Consider the following 19,543-nt stretch of genomic DNA (forward strand, 5'->3'; position numbering starts at 1 on the left):
ATGATTTTAGGCATCCTCTCTGCTAATGGGTGGGGTTGTGTTCCTGTCTTTCTAGTTGTTTGTCATAGGGTGTCCAGCACTGTAGTTTTCTAGTCGTTGAGTTGAGCTGGGTCTTGGCATTAAGATGGAGATCTCTGGGAATTGTTTGCCGTTTGATATTATATGAAGCTGGGAGGTCTTTTGTGGACCAGTGTCCTGAAGTTGGCTCTCCCACCTCCAAGCCACAGCACTGACACCTGTCTGGAGCACCAAGAGCCTTTCATCATGGCTCGTAATAAAAGGGAGAAAAAGTAGAAAGAAAGAAAGAAAGAGAAGGAAAGTAAGAAAGACAGAAAGGACGGAAGAAAGAGAAGATAAAGTAAAATAAAGTAAGATGAAATAAAATAAAGTTATAAAAGTAAATAATTATTAAGAAAAAAATTTTGTTTAAAAAAGAAAAACAAAGCAAAACAAAATAAAAACCGACAGATAGAACCCTAGGACAGATGGTGGAAACAAAGCTATGCAGAGAAAATCTCATACAGAAGCATACACATACACAGTCACAACAAGAGGAAAAGGGGGAAAAAATCATAAATCTTGCTCTCAAATTCCACCTTTTCAATTTGGGCTGATTCATTGTCTATTCAGGTATTCCACAGATGCAGGATATCAAGGTGATTGTGGAGCTTTAATCCGCTGCTTCTGAGGCTGCTGGGAGAGATTTCCCTTTCTCTTATTTGTTCTCACAGCTCCTGGGGCTCAGCTTTGGATTTGGCCCCGCCTCAGCGTGTAGGTCGCCTGAGGGCATCTGTTCTTTGCTCAGAGAGGACGGGGTTAGTGGAGCAGGTGCTTCGGAGAATTTGGCTCACTCAGGGGGGTGGTGAGGGAGGGGTACGGAGTGCGGGGCGAGCCTGCGGCGGCAGAGGCCGGCGGGACGTTGCACCAGCCTGAGGCTCGCCATGCGTTCTCCTGGGTGAGTTGTCCCTGGATCCCGGGACACTGGCAGTGGCGGGCTGCACAGGCTCCGCGGAAGAGGGGTGTGGATAGTGACCTGTGCTCGCACACAGGCTTTTTGGTGGCGGCAGCAGCAGCCTTAGCGTCTCATGCCTGTCTCTGGGGTCCGCGCTTTTAGCCATGGCTCGCACCCGTCTCTGGACCTCCTTTAAGCAGTGCTCTTATTCCCCTCTCCTTGCACACCAGGAAACAAAGAGGGAAGAAAAAGTCTCTTGCCTCTTCGGCAGGTCCAGACTTTCCGGACTCCCTCCCGGCTAGCCGTGGTGCACTAATCCCCTGCAGGCTGTGTTCACGCCGCCAACCACAGTCCTCTCCCTGTGCTCCCTGTGCCTCAGCTTGCAGCCCCGCCCACCCCGGCGGGTGAGCTGACCAGCCTCTCGGGCTGGTGAGTGCCGTTCGGCACCAATCCTCTGTGCGGGAATCTCCCCACTTTGCCCCCCGCACCCCTGTTGCTGCGCTGTCCTCCACTTCTCCGAAGCTTTCACCCTCTGACCCCCGCAGTCTCTGCCCTCGAAGGGGCTTCCTAGTGTGTTGGAAACCTTTCCTCCTTCACAGCTCCCACTGGTGCAGGTCCCGTCCCTATCCTTTTGTCTGTGTTTATTCTTTTTTATGCCCTACCCAGGTACGTGGGGACTTTCTTGCCTTTTGGGAGGTCTGAGGTCTTCTGCCAGCGTTCAGTAGGTGTTCTGTAGGAGCTGTTCCACGTTTAGATGTATTTCTGGTGTACCTGTGGGGAGGAAGGTGATCTCCGCATCTTACTCTTCTGCCATCTTCCCCTCGTTCCCGGTATATCAGTTTTGCTTATCAGTAATAGTCAAAACTTTGTAACTCTGGCTGCTGCCAAAGTTCACCTCCTTCTGGTTTCCTCTCCTTGAGCATTTTGCCTTCCGTAACAGGTGGAAAACTTTGTTTAATGGGTTCTTTCCACTGCCACGTATCAAAATGCAATCATTTTGATTTGTAAATCAGTCTTTCATTATAAAGGCAAGATTAATCAGTCCCCACAGTTCAACAATTATTTATTATATGTGTAGGGCTCTAGTCTCGGCAGTTAGCTTACTACAGTAGGAGAAAAATATTCTAGAAAATTATGAAGTAGAAGAAGGCAGAAGGAAGAAGAAATATATACCTCCAACCCATATCAACCCATGACTGTTGATATTTTGTTTTATTTGATTGTGATCTTTTATTCTCTAGATACTAGAATTGCATTTATTTTTTGCCTTGAAGACTGCCTAGGATGAGGGAATCAGATTTATTCCAAGGAAATCCAGTAGCTTTCTATGAGCCCTGCCTTTGAACCCATCTGCTGGATTCCCATCCATCTGTCTATTTACCTGCCTGTCCACCCACTCATCCTCCCATCCATCCATCTTATCTCTCTATCCATACATCTGTTCCAGCACACATCCAACTTCTAGTGTGGATCACTTGCACTGTTCAGGATTCTAGAGGTACTTTGTGAAATAAAACAAAAACAGTTATCTTGGAACTTGTGACATAGGTGTGCTTTTAGAACTGATAGTCATTAATCTGTTTTGGCAGAATATATAGTTTAATTTCTTGTTAGGAAAATATATTTGGCAACTTTGAAATCCACCAGTGGACTGTTTTTGTACCTACAGGATTATACTTCAGGAAAAAAGAAACTGTCTCCTGATGCCACTGGAAGAAGCCACCTGACTAATGTCCTATCTCCAGTCCCAGTTACAAAGGTAGGTAACTTGATTATCATGTTATAACATAGTGGCTGTGAACTTCATGATTCATTTAGCCTGGTTTTCTCTCCCAGAACTTAGAACCTGCAGTGGTTGTAAGCACAGGACAGGAAAGTGAAGACAGGGTATTTTTAAGATGAGCTGCTTATATATGACACGAGGAATATGAGGAGAACCAAATGTGACTTCAGAATAATGAATCTTAAGTCGGATTTATCGAAGGATTTTGTCACTCACAGCATCAGGACTGTATATATCCATCTACATAGATGCACACATACGCGTTTAATTATTTCCTTTTAAGATATTCATTTTAGTTAGGCATGAATATCTTTAAAATCCGATTTGGATGCTCAGTAAGAGCTCCAGTTTTCAAGCACTTACCGTATCGTGAAGTGTAGTGTTAAGGGCTTTCTGTGTATTATTTTCTCAGTTCTCCCCCTCACAGCGCCTTGAGGCAGGAACCGCTGTCGTCCCAGTGCAGGGTGAGAAGGTGGGAGGCTGGGAAAGGGCAAAGCCCTTGACCAAATCAAATGCATTCAGCTAGTCTTGAGTGTGAGCTGGAACTTGAACTCGAGCAAGAGCCCTTGAAGTTAACTACTGCTCTCGACCGACATTCAAAGAAACAAAGGAAATATTTACGAAGGGGCGGGGGTGGGGGGGTGTCTTAAAATGCTCAGAGGTGTTGAAGGGGCGCCAGGGTGAACGGGCCCGAGGCAGAGTGTTGCTCCTTGTGGAGCAGACCGGAGGCGCGGCTCCCGGTGGGGACGGGCAGGCTCCAGTCGCGGGCTCCAGGCTGCTCTTCTCATTTCAGCCTGTCTGCCAGCACCCTGACCATCTCCTCGGGGAGCAGCCGCGGCTCCCTGGCCTCCAGCTGGGGCTTCCTGAGCTCCGTCAGCTTCACTGACATCTATGGCCTCCCTCAGTACAAGAAGCCCGACGCCGAGGGTGGCCCGCTCCTGGACGCCTTCGAAGTGGCGGGCGTGGGCACCCTGGACAGGCTGCGCGCTCAGGCCTCCACCATGGGGGAAGAAGACCCGCCTGGCGCGGTGTCCCTGCCGCCTCACGGGTGCCCCAGGGACAGAGAAGGACCTCGCGAGCGAGGACCCCAAGCGGCTGCCGCTCCCACGGCTGCAAGTACGTACGGATGAGTCTGGTGGGTGACCCAGGGCCGGGGAGGAAATGTCTCGAGTTCAGGGAGGAAGCTGCGTGCATCCGCATAGAAGCCAGCTGGCTCTGCTGTGGCCTAGTGAGCCCTCAGCTTAGGACCCTCCAGGGCAAGAGGAGGCCCCCACACCCGCCTGCTCGCTAGCTCGCTCGTTCTGCGTGCTTTTGCCCTGGGTGCTTGAAATGTCATGGAAACTGGCAAAGTAGTCTTTCCCAGGCATTTGGCTTGTTTTCAGAATATACTTATTTGTCAAAAATGAGACAGTTCCTCCTCATTCGGAGGCTGCTAAAGAAGTACTCGGGCCTTAATGAAGTCTCCGGGGCGTGTGCCCACATGCAATGTTCTGTGTGCCCGCCTCAGACCAGCCTTGGGACTGCTGTCTGGCTGTGGCCCGGCAGAAATCTCTACTGACGTTGGCCTTGTGACTTCATCTCTTCATCATTTGTTCCCAGAATTTTCAAAGACTTAATTCTGTCAAACAGGAAATGACAGTATTTTGCATGATTTCAGAAGTTGTCCCAGTAAGCATTAGTAATTTCTACCAAATTACTTTCTCTGGTATTCTTCAAATCCTTGCCTACTCAACTCTAACTGCATATCCTTGGGCACACCCTTAGACCTGGTTGACTCTCGGCTTCATTGCTCTTCAACAAATACACCATTTTGTTACCCATGGGTTATATACATAGTACTAGTTTCTCTTAGTGAAGAGAAAGTTCTCTTAGCATTTACATATCTAATGACAGACCAGCTATGTTCTGAATCAGTCCCTTGGCTAATTGGCACCTCCATTGTTTTCCTATCTTTTTTGTTTGCAAATGCTGCTTATACATTATTTCAACATCCCAATATAAATTATTTCCATAGTTCGTATGCATATGTAAGCTGCATTTACTTTGTTCTTTTTTATACACATATACTCTTGTCCATTTGCACTCATTGTCTAACTTTACTCTTTTCTTTTCCCTTTGCAAACTTTCCTTAAAACTTTTCCATTTTCACTTATTGTCTAGCCTTTACTCTTCTTTTCCCTGTGCAAACTTTTCTTTTCGCTATGCAAACCGTCCGAAATATAGAAGTATCAATCCAGTTATACACAAAGTCAGCAAAAGATTTAAGGACCCCTTTCGGTCCACGGGAGAGACTGGGTGGGAAGGAGAAGAGCTGACTTGATTTCCTTATTTTTCATCCACCACTTGGTGGTGGATGTTATAGTTCTTCAAGCTTCTTAGACTGGGAGGTCTTTGCTATCGGTACGGTCAGATACTGCCACCTGGTAGTGCGTTCACATATGAGTGGAATTGGGCCCTTACAAACTAGAGGTACTTGACTCAGTGAATGGATCCTGACAGGTGCTTGCGCAGGGCTGGGTGAGCAGCTTCAGGCATGGACACAGGGTGACTCCTTGCCTCCCTTGATGCTTGTGGGAATGCCTGAGCCTAGAGTCATTGCAGCTTCATAAAGTTGGCGAGGATCTCAGTACTCGTTATAATAACCCCACCCCTCATTTATGACGCCCGAGGTCATGTAGTTCCCTCCACTCTCCAGTCTGACTAAGAACAGTACAGTCTAAGTTTGACTCAAACAAGCTTTAGTGAGAAAAATTTTAGTAACATAAAATTCAGAATTTCCCATTGTGTTTTAAGTCAGTCTGAGGGGACAGAAGGTGGGGCAAGGGAATGGGGAAATAAACTGTCATCTTTATCCGTTTTTACATGTTTACTACAGTTTTATATTCCCCACACTTTAAAAGTCAAATGTGTCACGATTCTAAAATCTGTTCCTGTTTTCATTTCGCACTGGTGTTTGCTAATATAAGTCCATAAATATTTTGACTTTGTTCATCTGTTTATTGATGTTTTTATTACATTCATACCCTGTTTAAAATTGTTGTCTTAAATTCTACAGTTTTTTCACTTTGTGCTTTTTTTTTTTATCTCTTTTCTCATGCGGCTCGACAGAAACGTTCACTGTAAGTGACCTTGGACTTCTCCTTCGCCTTGCTGGTCAGGCTGTGCCACATCTTTGTGCAGTGAATCAATGTATTTAGGATGGTCGGGGTGTGGTCAGGAAGGGCATAGCTCATAGCTGTGCTTTAATGTAGCTCAACAGTTGCTCTTATTATTGTTGTTGTCGTTTGAACGGTATTCATCCTGGCTATGAAAGTTGTGTAAGAACTTTTCTAAGAGCTTGACGTATTTTTTCCTTCTTGCGTTTTTTCCCCAGACTTTAACACTTTCATTATTTTAATATGCCAGCTGGCAGCTTTGCCCACGATGTGATTTTCCTTATACTTTCCTCCCTTTTGTCAAGCAGCGTTGCTGTCCTTAGGTCTCAGTGTCTGTTTGTCTGTGTTTAATGATGGAAAGGTCTGAGGTTTATAAAATGAACGTGTGGAAGCTTGTTTATTCCTTACTTCACTGGCATTGCTCCCCACTCTCCGTCTCGTTGCCTTGAAACCCAAGAGCAGATGGTTGCGGTGTGTACTGTGGGGTGTGCCGTGTGCTTTCTTTCTCACCCAGGGCAAGTGCTGACCGTACCTCCTTCTGTCAACTCCTGCATCCAGTTGCTCCTTGAAGGTGCTAAGCCCAGGATCACTGAGGATTGATTCCCCCATTTCCTTTCTCTCTTCATCCACTTTCATTGCAATGAGAGAGAAATTTTGGCAGTCACACCATTGGGTTGCCTGGAAGTTAACTGGATCATTGTGTGGTGTTACTTCCTTAAAGGCGTGTAGGGCCGAGTGTCAGGGCTGGGAATGGGAGTAGTGAGCCATTGTGTTTGCTGGGGTTCCATGGAGCAAACTGAGGGGTTCTATCTGCAGTTTAGAGCTGGAGGCTCTGGGTCCTTCCATGGGGCCGGGGTGACGAGCAGAGCTGGACTTGGGAGTCGTCATCTACGATCTGAGAGTCGGTGCCTCTGGCCACCCCAGGACGGAGCCAGCTTCTGCCCTTGGCCGAGGCGGGGCCAGTGGCCCCCACACTGGGCGCTGCAGGCCTTTGAAAGGTCAGCTTTTGTCTGCAGTTAACATCGTGAGGCCAAAGGCCACAGCCCTGTCTGTTTTGTACCCCGATGAATATATTTGGGTTTAATGGTTGCTGTGAATAATAATTTGGCTGAAAAGAGAGATGGTTGGGGACTTCCCTGGTGGCGCAGTGGTTAAGAATCCGCCTGCCAATGCAGGGAACACGGGTTCAAACCTGGTCCAGGAAGATCCCACATGCCACAGAGCAGCTAAGCCCGTGCACCACAACTACTGAGCCTGCCCTCTAGATCCCGCGAGCCACAACTACTGAGCCCAGAGCTGCAACTACTGAAGCCCGCATGCTCTAGGGCCTGTGTACCACAACTACTGAGCCCATGTGCTGCAGCTGTTGAAGCCCGCATGCCTAGAGCCCATGCTCTGCAACAAGAGAAGCCTCCGCCCTGAAAAGCCCGTGCACCGGAATGAAGAGTAGCCCCCGCTCGCCACAACTAGAGAAGGCCCAGCGCAGCAACGAAGACCCAACGCAGGCAAAAGAAAAAAAAAAGAAAAGAGATGGTCATTGGTGTCAGGGGTGCACAGATGTCTAGATTTTCAGTTTCTAGAGCTTAGATGGCCGGAGAACATAGAAAGACAAGAGGGACCTGCATTATTAACAAGAGGCATTGTGATGCCAGAGTGAGGCTCAGTTTGGGGCTTCATGCTTTAAGCCTGTGTTCTAACTGTGTGTGCCTCTCTCAGAAGCATTGAGGTTCCTGTGTCCATCGTCACATTTAGCAGCAGGAGACAGCATGCCTCTTTCTGTTGCTTTTGTTAAAAGAAACTTGTTGCTGTGAGGGAAGGAGTAGAAAGAGTTGATGAAATGATAAAAGGGAAAATGTCAGTAGTTGTCTTTGCTCTTGGTTACAATAGATATGAGACAAAAATAAGCTGCCCAGTCATGGTCCTTCCTAATCCCAGGAGACAGTTCTAGAAGCCAGTGTGGCCCCAGGGCTGCTGAGGAGGACGCTGCAGTTAGAGCGGCAGAGGGGTCACGGAGACGTTGGCAAAGGCCCAGTCTGGGTGCATCTGTGTCCTCTGACTCGAAAGTCACTCCATTTTGTTGGGGGTTATTTGATGATTTTTAAAAACTCTGTTTTCTGATTATAAAGCAGTGTAGCCTGTGTTCCTTGTATAAAGTATGGAGAATACCAAGCAGCGTCAAGGAGGAAACATCCCCCACCTGCTTCTCGGAGAGCGCTCTGCCGTCCACGTGCAGGCGAAATCTCTCTCCAGGCTTTCCCGTGTGACACACTCTCAAAGGGCCACGCCAAGGGCCTTCCCGCCACCTTCTGACCTGTGCGCTCATTAAGGAGGTGAAGGGAGATTGATGATCATTTAAAGAGCTTTTAAAGAAGTAGCCAGAAGCCTGTTTGTTCCATTTGTTTGTTCCAGTATAAGAAAAGACTGGAGCAGAGTGCATGTAAACACACATCTGCAAACGTGCTGGCCTGTCTCTGCTCTGCCCTGGGCTCCCGCCCTGTTGCCTTCTGAGACTGGCCATGTCTCTCTCGCCTGCAGCAGCGACCCCCCAAGAAGACAGCGACGCCCAGAGGCTGGAGCGGAGAGTGCGCTGCGTGTCCGCCTGCCTGTCCGATTACTCGCTGGCCAGCGACAGCGGCGTGTTTGAACCTCCCACCGAAAGGTTAGAAGCTGACCTTCTGGCCTCCCTGGGCTGACTTCCCAGAAGGCACCCCTGCCGAGACCTGTCTGGCTTGACACTCTGTGTGTCTCCGGGGTGCAGCTTTCCTGGCTTCTCTCCATGCGGTAGGGGCCCTGAGCATCCCCACGGACCCCCTCTGCTCCCAGGTGGCGTCTGGGGACTGGCCTGGCTTCGGGCATCTAGCATGACTGCTTTCTCTCTGGCCCCGGGGGTTGGAAGGCATGAGCCCAGTAGAGCCGGAAAAGGAGAACCCGTGTGCGAGGGAGACCTGCTTTTCTGGAAAGGACATTCACTAGAAATGGATGTTCCCCCCGTCCCCTTTCCTTAGCTGGAGGAATCACTTTGCAAGGGCAAAACTCCTTGTGGGCTTTATTTTGTTTGAGACCTTTGATGTCATTTTTTCAGCTTAACCACTGGACCGCCAGGGAAGTCCCGCCTGCAAAGCTTTTAAGAGTATGTTTTTGAACTTTGTCGTGAATATCACATGTGGTTTTGAGAGGTATTTTCTGAAAAAGGCCACTTCGTCAGCAGGTACCCTGGGAGGTGACGTCATGGATCCTGGGGACCTGCCGTGCCCTGCCAGTCACTTAAAGCATTTATTTATGTTGCAACTTAATAAAGCCCCTCTCAGTAAGAAGCACCCCTAGTGTGAGAGAGCTTCTGCCGAGTCCGAGGTAACCAGGCCCCCCTGGAATAACGCGGTGCCTTTCCGACTGTGTTCAGGAGTGAGGATGCTGACGACCCTGCGCGTGGAGACGCTTGCGGTAACGAGGGGCCCCAGATCCATGTTGGATTTTTGTGAGTACAGAAGACTCCTTCCCTGTTGCTCGTAAAGACGATGGGTAGATTGGGGCCCGCCCGGCGACTCACACCTCCACACACAGGCCAGGAGGGATGGAGGGACCCGCGTGATCCGGCTGCTGCTCCCTGGCCTGGGTGCCCCTGGGCCCATCTCAGCAGTCTCAGGTGAAAGGACAGAGGTGGCGGGAAGGAGAGATGGGCAAGAGCGGCTCCATTGTCGTCCTCCAACAGCGAGTCACAGCCAGGGACTCTCACCCCATGGGCACAGTCCGGCCTTCGGGGAAGTTCCCGCCGGAGCTGGGGTAGCCAGGTGCTGTGCAACACTAAGCGTTCTGGTTTCTAGCTACAGTGTCTAGAAAGGCAGTAACCAGCAGTGTTCAGACGAACGAGGCAGGATGTTCACATCCCAGCAGCTTTCTTTTGCTCACTCTTGTCATCCTAGTGTTTCTCGGCACTCGTGGCATTCGGGCTGGGTCACTCTCGGTGGGGGGCCGTGCTGTGCCCTCTGGCGTGTTGAGCAGCAGCCCTGGCCTCCGCCCAGTACACGCAGTAGCCCCCCTCCACTCAGTGTGACAGTAAGAAACGCCTCTAGACTTTGCACAGGTCCCCTGTGGGTGGGGTGAGGACCACTGCAGGCGTTCAAGCAGGATTTCTGCACCGTGGGGCATTTGCAGTCTGTGAACGTGCATTTTATTTTCTAGGCACGACAGTGCCAGCGAGTGTCTCCTCGTGAACGTGCTCCAGCTGAAGAACTTTGCCGGGCTGGTGGTGAAGGAAGACTGCAAAATGTAAGCTCCCGCGCCAGTGGGGGCTGTGTCCTCCCCCCGGGCCCTCCTCCACATGGCACCACTGGCTGACCTGCTGCACGTGGCAGTTTGGGGAGGGAAAAGACTGTCTTGGAACCTGAATTTACAATAAAACGCTAGGGGTGTCTGTCTGAAATCTAAAGGATTGTAAGTTTTAAGAAGAGGCTGGTTTATTATTTGAGGCAGGTGGAGTTACTGGAGCCAGGCTGGTTATGTGCCGTGGCCGTGCTGACAAAGTGCCGGGTGCCCATCATCGGCAGCGTTGGGGCTTAAAACGTCCATTCTGGTCACAAGGCTGGTGGCGACACAGCCACACTCGGCTCTTGCGATCTGATGAGGTGCCTGAAGAGGCCTCAGGCTGGGCTCAGGCATCCTTGTCCGAGCAGGGAGAAGGAAATCTGTGTTGTCCCCAGTGGGGAGATGGGTGCCCGATGGGGGTGTGAGGTCCCACTTACCCTGGCGGGTGAACCCACCGGTGATGGGTGTTCACGCCCAACGGTGCCCTCCCCTTCCGTGAGTCGTCTTTGTAAACTGGCCTCCCGAAGGCCTTGGAAGCAGCCTGGTTTTCAGCGGCTGAGTGTTCGCCCTGGGATTCTGCTCGCCCTGACGTGTACTTCACTCCACTGATGCTGGAGCTTCTTCTGGGTGCTGGCTTCCACGCTAGGGGTGGATAGGGCCGGGAGCCCAGCCCGGCTGGTGCCTGAGCACTCTGAGAGGCAAAGCAGGCAGAGCTTGGAGAGGGAGCCATGGGGTCGTGGAGAGATCAGTGCAGATGTTTTGCCACAAAGATGATGAAAGCAGAAAGTCTGTTTGACTCACCCTGAAGTTATAATTGCTGATTTTTATGTTTTCTTTTTGCTAATTTTTTCTTTTCTTTTCTTTTCCTTTTTTTTTTTTCCTCTCCAAAGGTAGGTCAGTTCTTTGGACTTTCTTTTTGTTGAGAAAAGGGCTTTTTCCAAAGGACTTTTCAGTTTTACCTATTCACATCCAAAGCGTAACATACAGGGGTGTTCGTGTATGTGGTCCATGCTCTTTTCTCCCTGTCTCGATTCCAGGCACATCTGCGTCTGTTTGCCTCCGCTTGACCCTGGCACACCAAACACGTTCTGCTCTAAGGCTCTGGAATTGAAAGCCCCCTTGGTGTTTAATGAAGTTTGCAGAATCCCCGTGCATTCAGACATGGTGATGTTGAAGTCACTTCAGTTATACATGTGCTCAGTGAATCCTCAGCTGCAGGAAGAACTGCTGGTACGGTGCCCTCCTCACCCTCTCCTTCCTACCTTCCACCCCTCTCTCCCCCTCTCTTTTTGTCAGTCTCTGACATCAGTCTTTCTCTTGTCCTGTCTTCTCCCTTAATCCTGCTTTTCTTCCTGTCTCTCTTCCTCAGTTTCTGTCTGTTTTTCTGTTTGGTTACAGTTTGTTTCAGAGTAACATACAGATTAAAATCAGCAAGGGAGGAAGCATATAGGCCAGAGTCTAGGTGAGATCCAATCCTGAAGTTTCCATTTTCTTCACTGTGTGTTACCTTTTGTTGTCTGTCCTTGTTCCCTTCCTAGCAGTTTCTAATAGAGCTGAATAAGCAACATGAGAGCCATCCTCCCTAGGATCCTCCAACACCACTTTAACACTACTTTCATTTTACCTTAGTCCTGTTAGTAAGAATGAAATACTTTCATTCTTTCTGCTTAAGATTCAAGGGTAACCTTGATGCCCATTGGTTGTTAAGGTGTAGTCATTCAGGGCCTGTTGTGCCTTTTTTTTTTTTTTTTTTTTAAACACCACGCAGGGCATTGGTCAGATTAACTTGGCTGATTACAGTGGTTCGAGCGAGATGCAGCTGCGCTGGTACTCGGTGCAGGTGTTCACCGGCCCTGAGCCCCCGTGGCGGGAGGACGAGCGGCTGGGACACAGCGACTCCCGGGACCCTGCGATACCCCTTTACGTCTTCCCCGGAGCAGCCCGTGGGTGAACGCTGGACTCGGGGCAGACGTGTCTGCAGTAGAGGAATAGCTCAGATGGGCAGGCACCGCAGTAGAGGAATAGCTCAGATGGGCAGGCACTGTGAGGGAATCGCTTCCCGGCGGGTCCTTTCCAGCAGCACTTTCGTGTTGCTTTATTTCCATGGTTTTCCATAAAGAGCATCATGTTTCCAAAGCTTGCTACCTCTTCCTAATAGCTTTCTCTGGATTTATTTTCGAGAGGAATTTATTTCCGAAAGGGAAAGTGCACGGCAGAGGGGGAAGGGTGTGTGTTCAGGGATGGGTAGGAGGCTGGGCGGGCTCGGGGAGAGGGGGTTCCGGGATGCTGGCATCTTCAGCGGCTGCAATTGGGCGATACACACCGACAGACCCTCTTAATGAAAGGCCTTGTAGCTCTGTCTTCCCTACGAAACAGAACTGCCTTTCATTTTATAAGAAAAGCAACCGTCTTCAGTCACTGGAAGCAAATATTGGGTGTGTCTGCTGCTGTGCTCTGAGTGCAGCAGTAAAGTCAGTGCCCTGATGAACGTTTTGGGGGCTGTTGCCATGCCCGCCTTCAGGAGTTGGCAAGCCGACTCGGTGGACAGTGGCTGTAGCAGCTGTGCCCAGACCAGCCCCCCGCACCCAGAGCCCTGCTGCGTTGGTGTCAGCTCCATCCACGGACACACGTTTGCTGGCCAGGCAGACCCTTACGGCCTGGAGAAACTTCAGCCCCCACCTCTGAAGGTAAGCAGAAAAGGACAAAGGATTTCGCGGAGCCCCTGATGTTTTGCCTCACAGCACCATGTGCTGCCCTGGAAGGAGGGCCTGTGTGCCCTACGCGAGGGAACTGAAGTGAGTGGCCTCAGATCTGTAAACAGCAGGTACCATGGAAACGTCTGTCTACTTTAAATTAAAAGGAAAGGACAACTAAATGGGGTGGATTTTTACTCCTTCAGGTGCCATCTTCAGGGCCGCGTGTGGCTCAGGGTGTTTTGTGCGTTCCTAACGTTTTGGACGCTTGTCGTTTTTCTCCGTTTCTGACATTAAGAGCAGTGAAGCATCCTTTTGGCCCTTCTGTTCACCTGATCCTAGTTGTGCCCATCACCGTATCTCCAGTGAGGAGATATTTGTTCCGAAACTATTCAGCACATAACAAATGGGGACATACAGCCCCTCGCTTGGCATCTTTCTAAAGTGGATTAAAGTGCATTACATCAAGAATAATTATTTTGGATTAGGCTGCCAATAATTATGATTGTTCTACTTTATAACACTTTTATTTACAATCATTGACCCAAATCAGAGTAAGCAGCCATGGGATGCAGTTTTGGTATTTCCCCCCCCCCAACGTTTAAATTATGCCCTAGTCACTTTTGTTAATACTTCACATTTCCATTCTTTGTGTGTATATATGTGAGTGTGCACCCAGCTTCTTTTTCCTTCTGAATCATTTGAAAACTAATTCAAGATTGTGACACATTCCTCCTAAACAATTCAGTACAAATCTAAGAACAAGCACATTTTCATACTTAACAGTAGAGTTATACTCAGAAAATATAACAATGACATCGAGTATAAAGTCCACGCACAAAATTCCTCCGTTGTTCCGTTGTGCTTTGTTGACTGAAAAAAAAAAAAAAAAGCACAATCTAAAAGCTGAGAATTCTGTTTTATTTGGCAGACTTTCTGAGGACTATAGCCTGGGAGACACCCTCTCAGGTAGCTCTGAGAGACTGCTCCAAAAAGGTAAGGGAGGAGCCAGGATATATAGGGGTTTTGCCACAAAAACTATGTAGTTGGAACATTGAAAGATTATAGTTAATTAAAGGAAACCAGGCACCTCAAGTTAAGCAATTTGTAGCACCACATTTCTCATCATAGAGACTTCAGAATTCAGTAGGCTAATAGCATGGTTGCTATCATTTAAGGCCTTTTGACTGAATTCTGTTACTCCTTCGATGTGGGAAACTATATCTTCCAGACCTACTGAAGGCACAAAAATAACTGCTAAGTAATCATACCAGTGAGATACAGATCTCTTGGTCCATTGGGCTCATACTGATGGTAAATTTGCTGGACTTATATCTAAATTTTACATAAGTGGGCTTGAGCCCAAGGAAATCCTAAAGTACACCTTCCTAGCCATCCTGGTGGAAGCCAGGGCCGTATATTGGACCCACAAAGCCATTGAGTTCCATTACGTACGATCCACTGTATTCTCATCGCCTGACCCAGTCTGTTCCATACCTATCACTATCTTTAAGGGAAATGATATATTACCATTTTTCATAATGTACTAGTGTCGTCAGGCTGATGATTTTTAGAGTGATTTAACTGTTCCCAACGTAGGGAGGTCTTTAAACTTAGACGGCCATAGCGTATTTGATGACCATTTTCAGCCGTAAAAATCCATCCCATAACTGAGGGAGGGTCACTCCTAATAATTAAAAAGTTACACCTTTTGATTGAAATTCAGTTCATTGTTCTGACTGAGCTTGACTGACCTCAATGGAAAACTCATATTTATGGCTAGGGTCAGAATAAGTATGTTTGATTGGCCAAGTGAGGGGGTCCCATCTAGTAATATCAGTAGTGGCCTGACAGAACTATAATTTCTTTCTTCTAAAATAAATTTCCTGAGGGCCATCCAATCAGACCCTTGGAGTGGAGAAACCCACCAAGATAACCCAGAAGTACCGGGTGCAGGTAATTGACCATAGTCCCAACAATTGGAGTGATTTCTAAAATTTGCACAGAATTGTTCCCATTATAGGAAAACATTTGGTTTCTGTGCAGAAGTCCAAGAAACCAAGAATAAAATGTTGTAAATAACCGTATGGGTCAGGTCCAGCCTGTTGGGATAGCTGTCTATTTCTGATGTCACCTTCTCATCCTGGTGTTGGTGTTTCTTTCCTATTGGAGCATCACTTTAAGGTGAGTTTGAGGTCATCAGTCCTCCCTATAGACCAGTCTGGTGCAGGAGCCCTTTTTAGGTGGGAAGCATGAATCCTAGAGTCAGTTCCCTTCAGTTTTGCTGCACATGAGTTAGTTAAAAGAACCTGATAAGGGACCTTGCATCTAGGGTGGAGGTAGTCTTTTAAATACTGCCTTTTCCAATGTACGTAATCTCCAGGTTGTAAGTCATGGGGCATATGATCTTCGTTTGAGGATAGATTACTATGATATGCTTCAGAAACAAGCTTAGAATATCCTTTGAAAAATGCAGTTAAGCCTATGCCATGATGTAATACGTCTCCTTTTAATAATATGTTAATATAGTTCATCATTCAATCTCATTGTTCTCCCTGTGATCATCTCAAAGAGAGAGAAGTGATGTTTGCCAAGAGAGGTGGATATGAGGTTGAGAACCAATGGAAGGGCCTTAGGCCAGGTGAGGAATAAGCATCCATAATTTTAGCCAGTTGTTTTTTAATTGTTCCATTTGTTCTTTCTACTAAACAGAAGACTGGGGATTATAAACACAATAGAAGTGCTGCGTAATTGGAAAAATCTTGCAAATTTTCTTAATAATTTGGCCAGTAAAATGAGTTCCTTTATCACTATGTATTTCTGAGGGGATTGTTCAAAGAGGTATCACCCTTTCTAAAATTGATTTCTCTACTTACTGCACTGTGGCCTTTCTGCATGGGAATGCCTTAGCCCAATGTGAAAACATTCAAATTATAACAAGAATGTATTGATAACCTTCTGAGTGAGGCATTTGTATAAAATGAACATGCAAAATTTCAAAAAGACCTGCAGGTGATGGGAAATTTCTTTGAGAACTGTGTAAATGCTTCCCTGGGTTATATTTTGGCCAAGTTGCACATCTTGAGTAAACCTTCTGGGCTATTGTAAAATAGGCTTTGAAAAATATTGTTTACGTCGTAATACCACCTTATCTGGGTTCCAATGAGTTAACTCATAAATATATTGTGAAATAGGATATTGAGCTCCAAACAGAAAGATAGGCTTTCCCTTTGGACCTGTCCACAGCTCTTTGTTAGTTGACTCTTCCTCCATTCTGTGTTTAGGTGTCTTTTTCCTTTTTCTGAAAACTTTAACCATTTTCAGCAAACACCATTCCCTGAAACTTCAGCAGTATATCAGTAAGGTTACTGGGAGGCTGAAAGGGAAAGACAGTGGTTAGTTGGTTGTTGTTGTTTTTCAGAGCTGCTGTCGTGGCAGCATGATCGACTAGAGAGTTTCCTTTTGCTTCTGCAGTGTTAGCCTTTGAACGGCCCCATGCCTTAGTAACAGCAGGTGCACATGGCAACAGAATTGCATCTAATAATTCTGCTACTTGTTTCCCAGTTTTGGCAGGCTGTCCTGAGGTTGTTAAAAATCCCCCCTCTTTTTTTTCCCAAAAGCATACCAAAATCATGTGCCACCCCAAAAGTATAGAGGCTGGCAGTGTAAATGTTAGCAGATTTTCCTTTTGCCAAATGACAGACAGGCTCTTGTTCGTGCTGTTAGTTCAGCCTGTTGGGCAGAAAAGATATTAGGTAGGGCCCATTTTCAAGGATACACAGTGGAGAAACGACAGCGTTACTAGCCTGGTACATTCCACGAGGTCCTCTTAAGTATGAACCATCAGTGAATAACATAAAGTCAGGATTATACAGTGGGCTTTCTTGACAGTCAATCCTAGAAGATAAAAAACTGTCAGTTAAAACAATGCAATCATACTTTTCATTATTGCCATTTGATTCTTAAGATAAAAAATTGTCAGTTAAAACAATGCAATCTTACTTTTCATTATTGCTATTGATTCTTCTGGGAGCAAGGTCACTGGACTAAGTTCATTACACCTGTGGAGAATTATGTTTGGTGAGAGGAATACAATCTCATGATTACAATCTCAAGTTAAATGGCTCGCTGAATAAGGTTGTGTGTGAAGAGAGTTTAGTAGAGTTTTCATGGAGTGGGGAACAAAGACGGTGAGAGGGTGACTCATGACTGTCTCCTCTGTTGTCTGACAAACAACAGCTATTGCTGTGACAGCTTGGAGGCAAGGGGGAGGCCCTTAGCTACTGGATTTAGCTGCTGGCAGTAATATCCTATTGGTCATTAGTGACTGCCATACAGTTGAGTTAATACTCCTAGTGTGGCACCCTTGTTTTTATGCACAAAGAGAAAAAAAAGGGAAAATCATAGATCGGATGCCCCTTTGCCAGGAAGCCCTTTAGAGAAACCAGAGGCTTCGCAATGGTCAATTCCCCAACCAAGAGGTTCAGGTTCGTATTGTTTAGGCAAATTATTTATGGTCGAGACACTAAAGAAAAATTTGGAATCCAGCGCCTTTGGTAGCCTGCAAGGCCTAGAAATCCCCTTACTTGCCTTCTTGTTTTAGGAGCAGGGAAAGCCAAATTGCCTCTAGAGCAATTGAAACCCCTTCTTTAGATACCAAACATCCTAAGTATTTTACATTAGCCTCACAAAATTGTAATTACTCTTTGGGTGCTTTATATCCCTTTGAGGCTAACTTCTGAAGCAAGTACAGGGTGTCTTGCTGATTATGTATCAAGGGTTTGAACACAACAGCAAATAATCTACATATGGTATGAAAATCGACTTATGAGGAAAAGCTGGATCACATTAAGTCCACATTTTAAAAAATTATTATTATTTTTAACATCTTTTTTGGAGTATAATTGCTTTACAATGGTGTGTTAGTTTCTGCTGTATAACAAAGTGAGTCAGCTGTACATATACATATATCTCCATATCTCCACCCTCTTACATCTCCCTCCCACCCTCCCTATCCCACCCCTCTAGGTGGTCACAGAGACCTGAGCTGATCTCCCTGTGCTATGCGGCTGCTTCCCAGTACCTATCTATCTTACATTTGGTAGTGTATATATGTCCATACCACTCGCTCACTTCGTCCTAGCTTACCCTTCCCCCTCCCCGTGTCCTCAAGTCCATTCTCTACGTCTGCATCTTTATTCCTGTCCTGCCCCTAGATTATTCAGAACCAGTTTTAATTTTTATTCCATATATATATATTAGCATATGGTATTTGTTTTTCTCTTTCTGACTTACTTCACTCTGCATGACAGATTCTAGGTCCATCCACCTCATTACAAATAACTCAAGTTTTATATATTTCTATGGCTGAGTAATATTCCATTGTATATATGTGCCACTTCTTCTTTATCCATTCATCTGTTGATGGACACTTAGGTTGCTTCCATGTCCTGGCTATTGTAAATAGAGCTGTAGTGAACATTATGGTACATGACTCTTTTTGAATTATGGTTTTCTCAGGGTATATGCCCAGTAGTGGGATGGCTGGGTTGTATGCTACTTCTATTTTTAGATTTTTAACGAATCTCCATACTGTTCTCCATATTGGGTGTATCAATTTACATTCCCACCAACAGTGCAAGAGGGTTCCCTTTTCTCCACACCCTCTCCAGCATTTATTGTTTGTAGACTTTTTGATGATGGTCATTCTGACTGGTGTGAGGTGATACCTCATTGTAGTTTTGATTTGCATTTCTCTAATGATTAGTGACGTTGAGCATCCTTTCATGTGTTTGTTGGAAATCCATATATCTTCTTTGGAGAAATGTCTGTTTAGGTCTTCTACTCATTTTTTGGATTGGGTTGTTTGTTTTTTTGATATTGAGCTGCTTGTAAACTTGGGAGATTAATCATTTGTCAGTTGCTTCATTTGAAAATATTTTCTCCCATTCTGAGAGTTGTCCTTTGGTCTTGTTTATGGTTTCCTTTGCTATGCAAAAGCTTTGAAGTTTCATTAGGTCCCATTTGTTTATTTTTGTTTTTTATTTCCATGTCGCTAGGAGGTGGGTCAAAAAGGATCTTGCTGTGATTTATGTCATAGAGTGCTCTCCCTATATTTTCCTCTAAGAGTTTATAGTGTCTGGCCTTACATTTAGGTCTTTAATCCATTTTGAGTTTATTTTTGTTTATGGTATTAGGGAGTGTTCTAATTTCATTCTTTTACATGTAGCTGTCCAGTTTTCCCAGCACCACTTATTGAAGAGGCTATCTTTTCTCCATTGTATATTCTTGCCTCCTTTATCAAAAACAAGGTGACCATATGTGCATGGGTTTTTCTCTGGGCTATCTTGTTCCATTGATCTGTATTTGTGTTTTTGTGCCAGAACCTTACTGTCTTGATTACTGTAGCTTTGTAGTATAGTCTGAAGTCAGGGAGCCTGATTCCTCCAGCTCAGTTTTTCTTTCTCAAGATTGCTTTAGCTATTCGGCGTCTTTGGTGGTCCCTTACAAACTGTGCAATTTTTTATTCTTGTTCTGTGAAAAATGCCCTTGGTAGTTTGATAGGGATTGCACTGAATCTGTAGCTTGCTTTGGGTAGTAGAGTCATTTTCGCAGATGATACAACACTGTTTATATCATCTGTTTGTGTCATCTTTAA

The 19,543-nt window shown here is 46.4% G+C and overlaps 1 protein-coding gene across 1 annotated transcript in view; it reads left to right on the forward strand.

Moving 5' to 3' along the window:
- Positions 1-19,543, forward strand: part of LOC115849998 (protein WWC3-like) — a 174,421-nt gene that overhangs the window by 129,124 nt on the left and 25,754 nt on the right. The window contains 8 exon segments of the mRNA XM_060293136.2: positions 2,622-2,711; positions 3,529-3,851; positions 8,426-8,549; positions 9,291-9,365; positions 10,070-10,156; positions 11,230-11,422; positions 11,961-12,135; positions 12,590-12,879. Coding sequence (XP_060149119.1) covers positions 2,622-2,711; positions 3,529-3,851; positions 8,426-8,549; positions 9,291-9,365; positions 10,070-10,156; positions 11,230-11,422; positions 11,961-12,135; positions 12,590-12,879 — 1,357 coding nt within the window.

Source organism: Globicephala melas, chromosome Y (assembly GCF_963455315.2).
Source record: "Globicephala melas chromosome Y, mGloMel1.2, whole genome shotgun sequence".
Taxonomy (NCBI): domain Eukaryota; kingdom Metazoa; phylum Chordata; class Mammalia; order Artiodactyla; family Delphinidae; genus Globicephala; species Globicephala melas.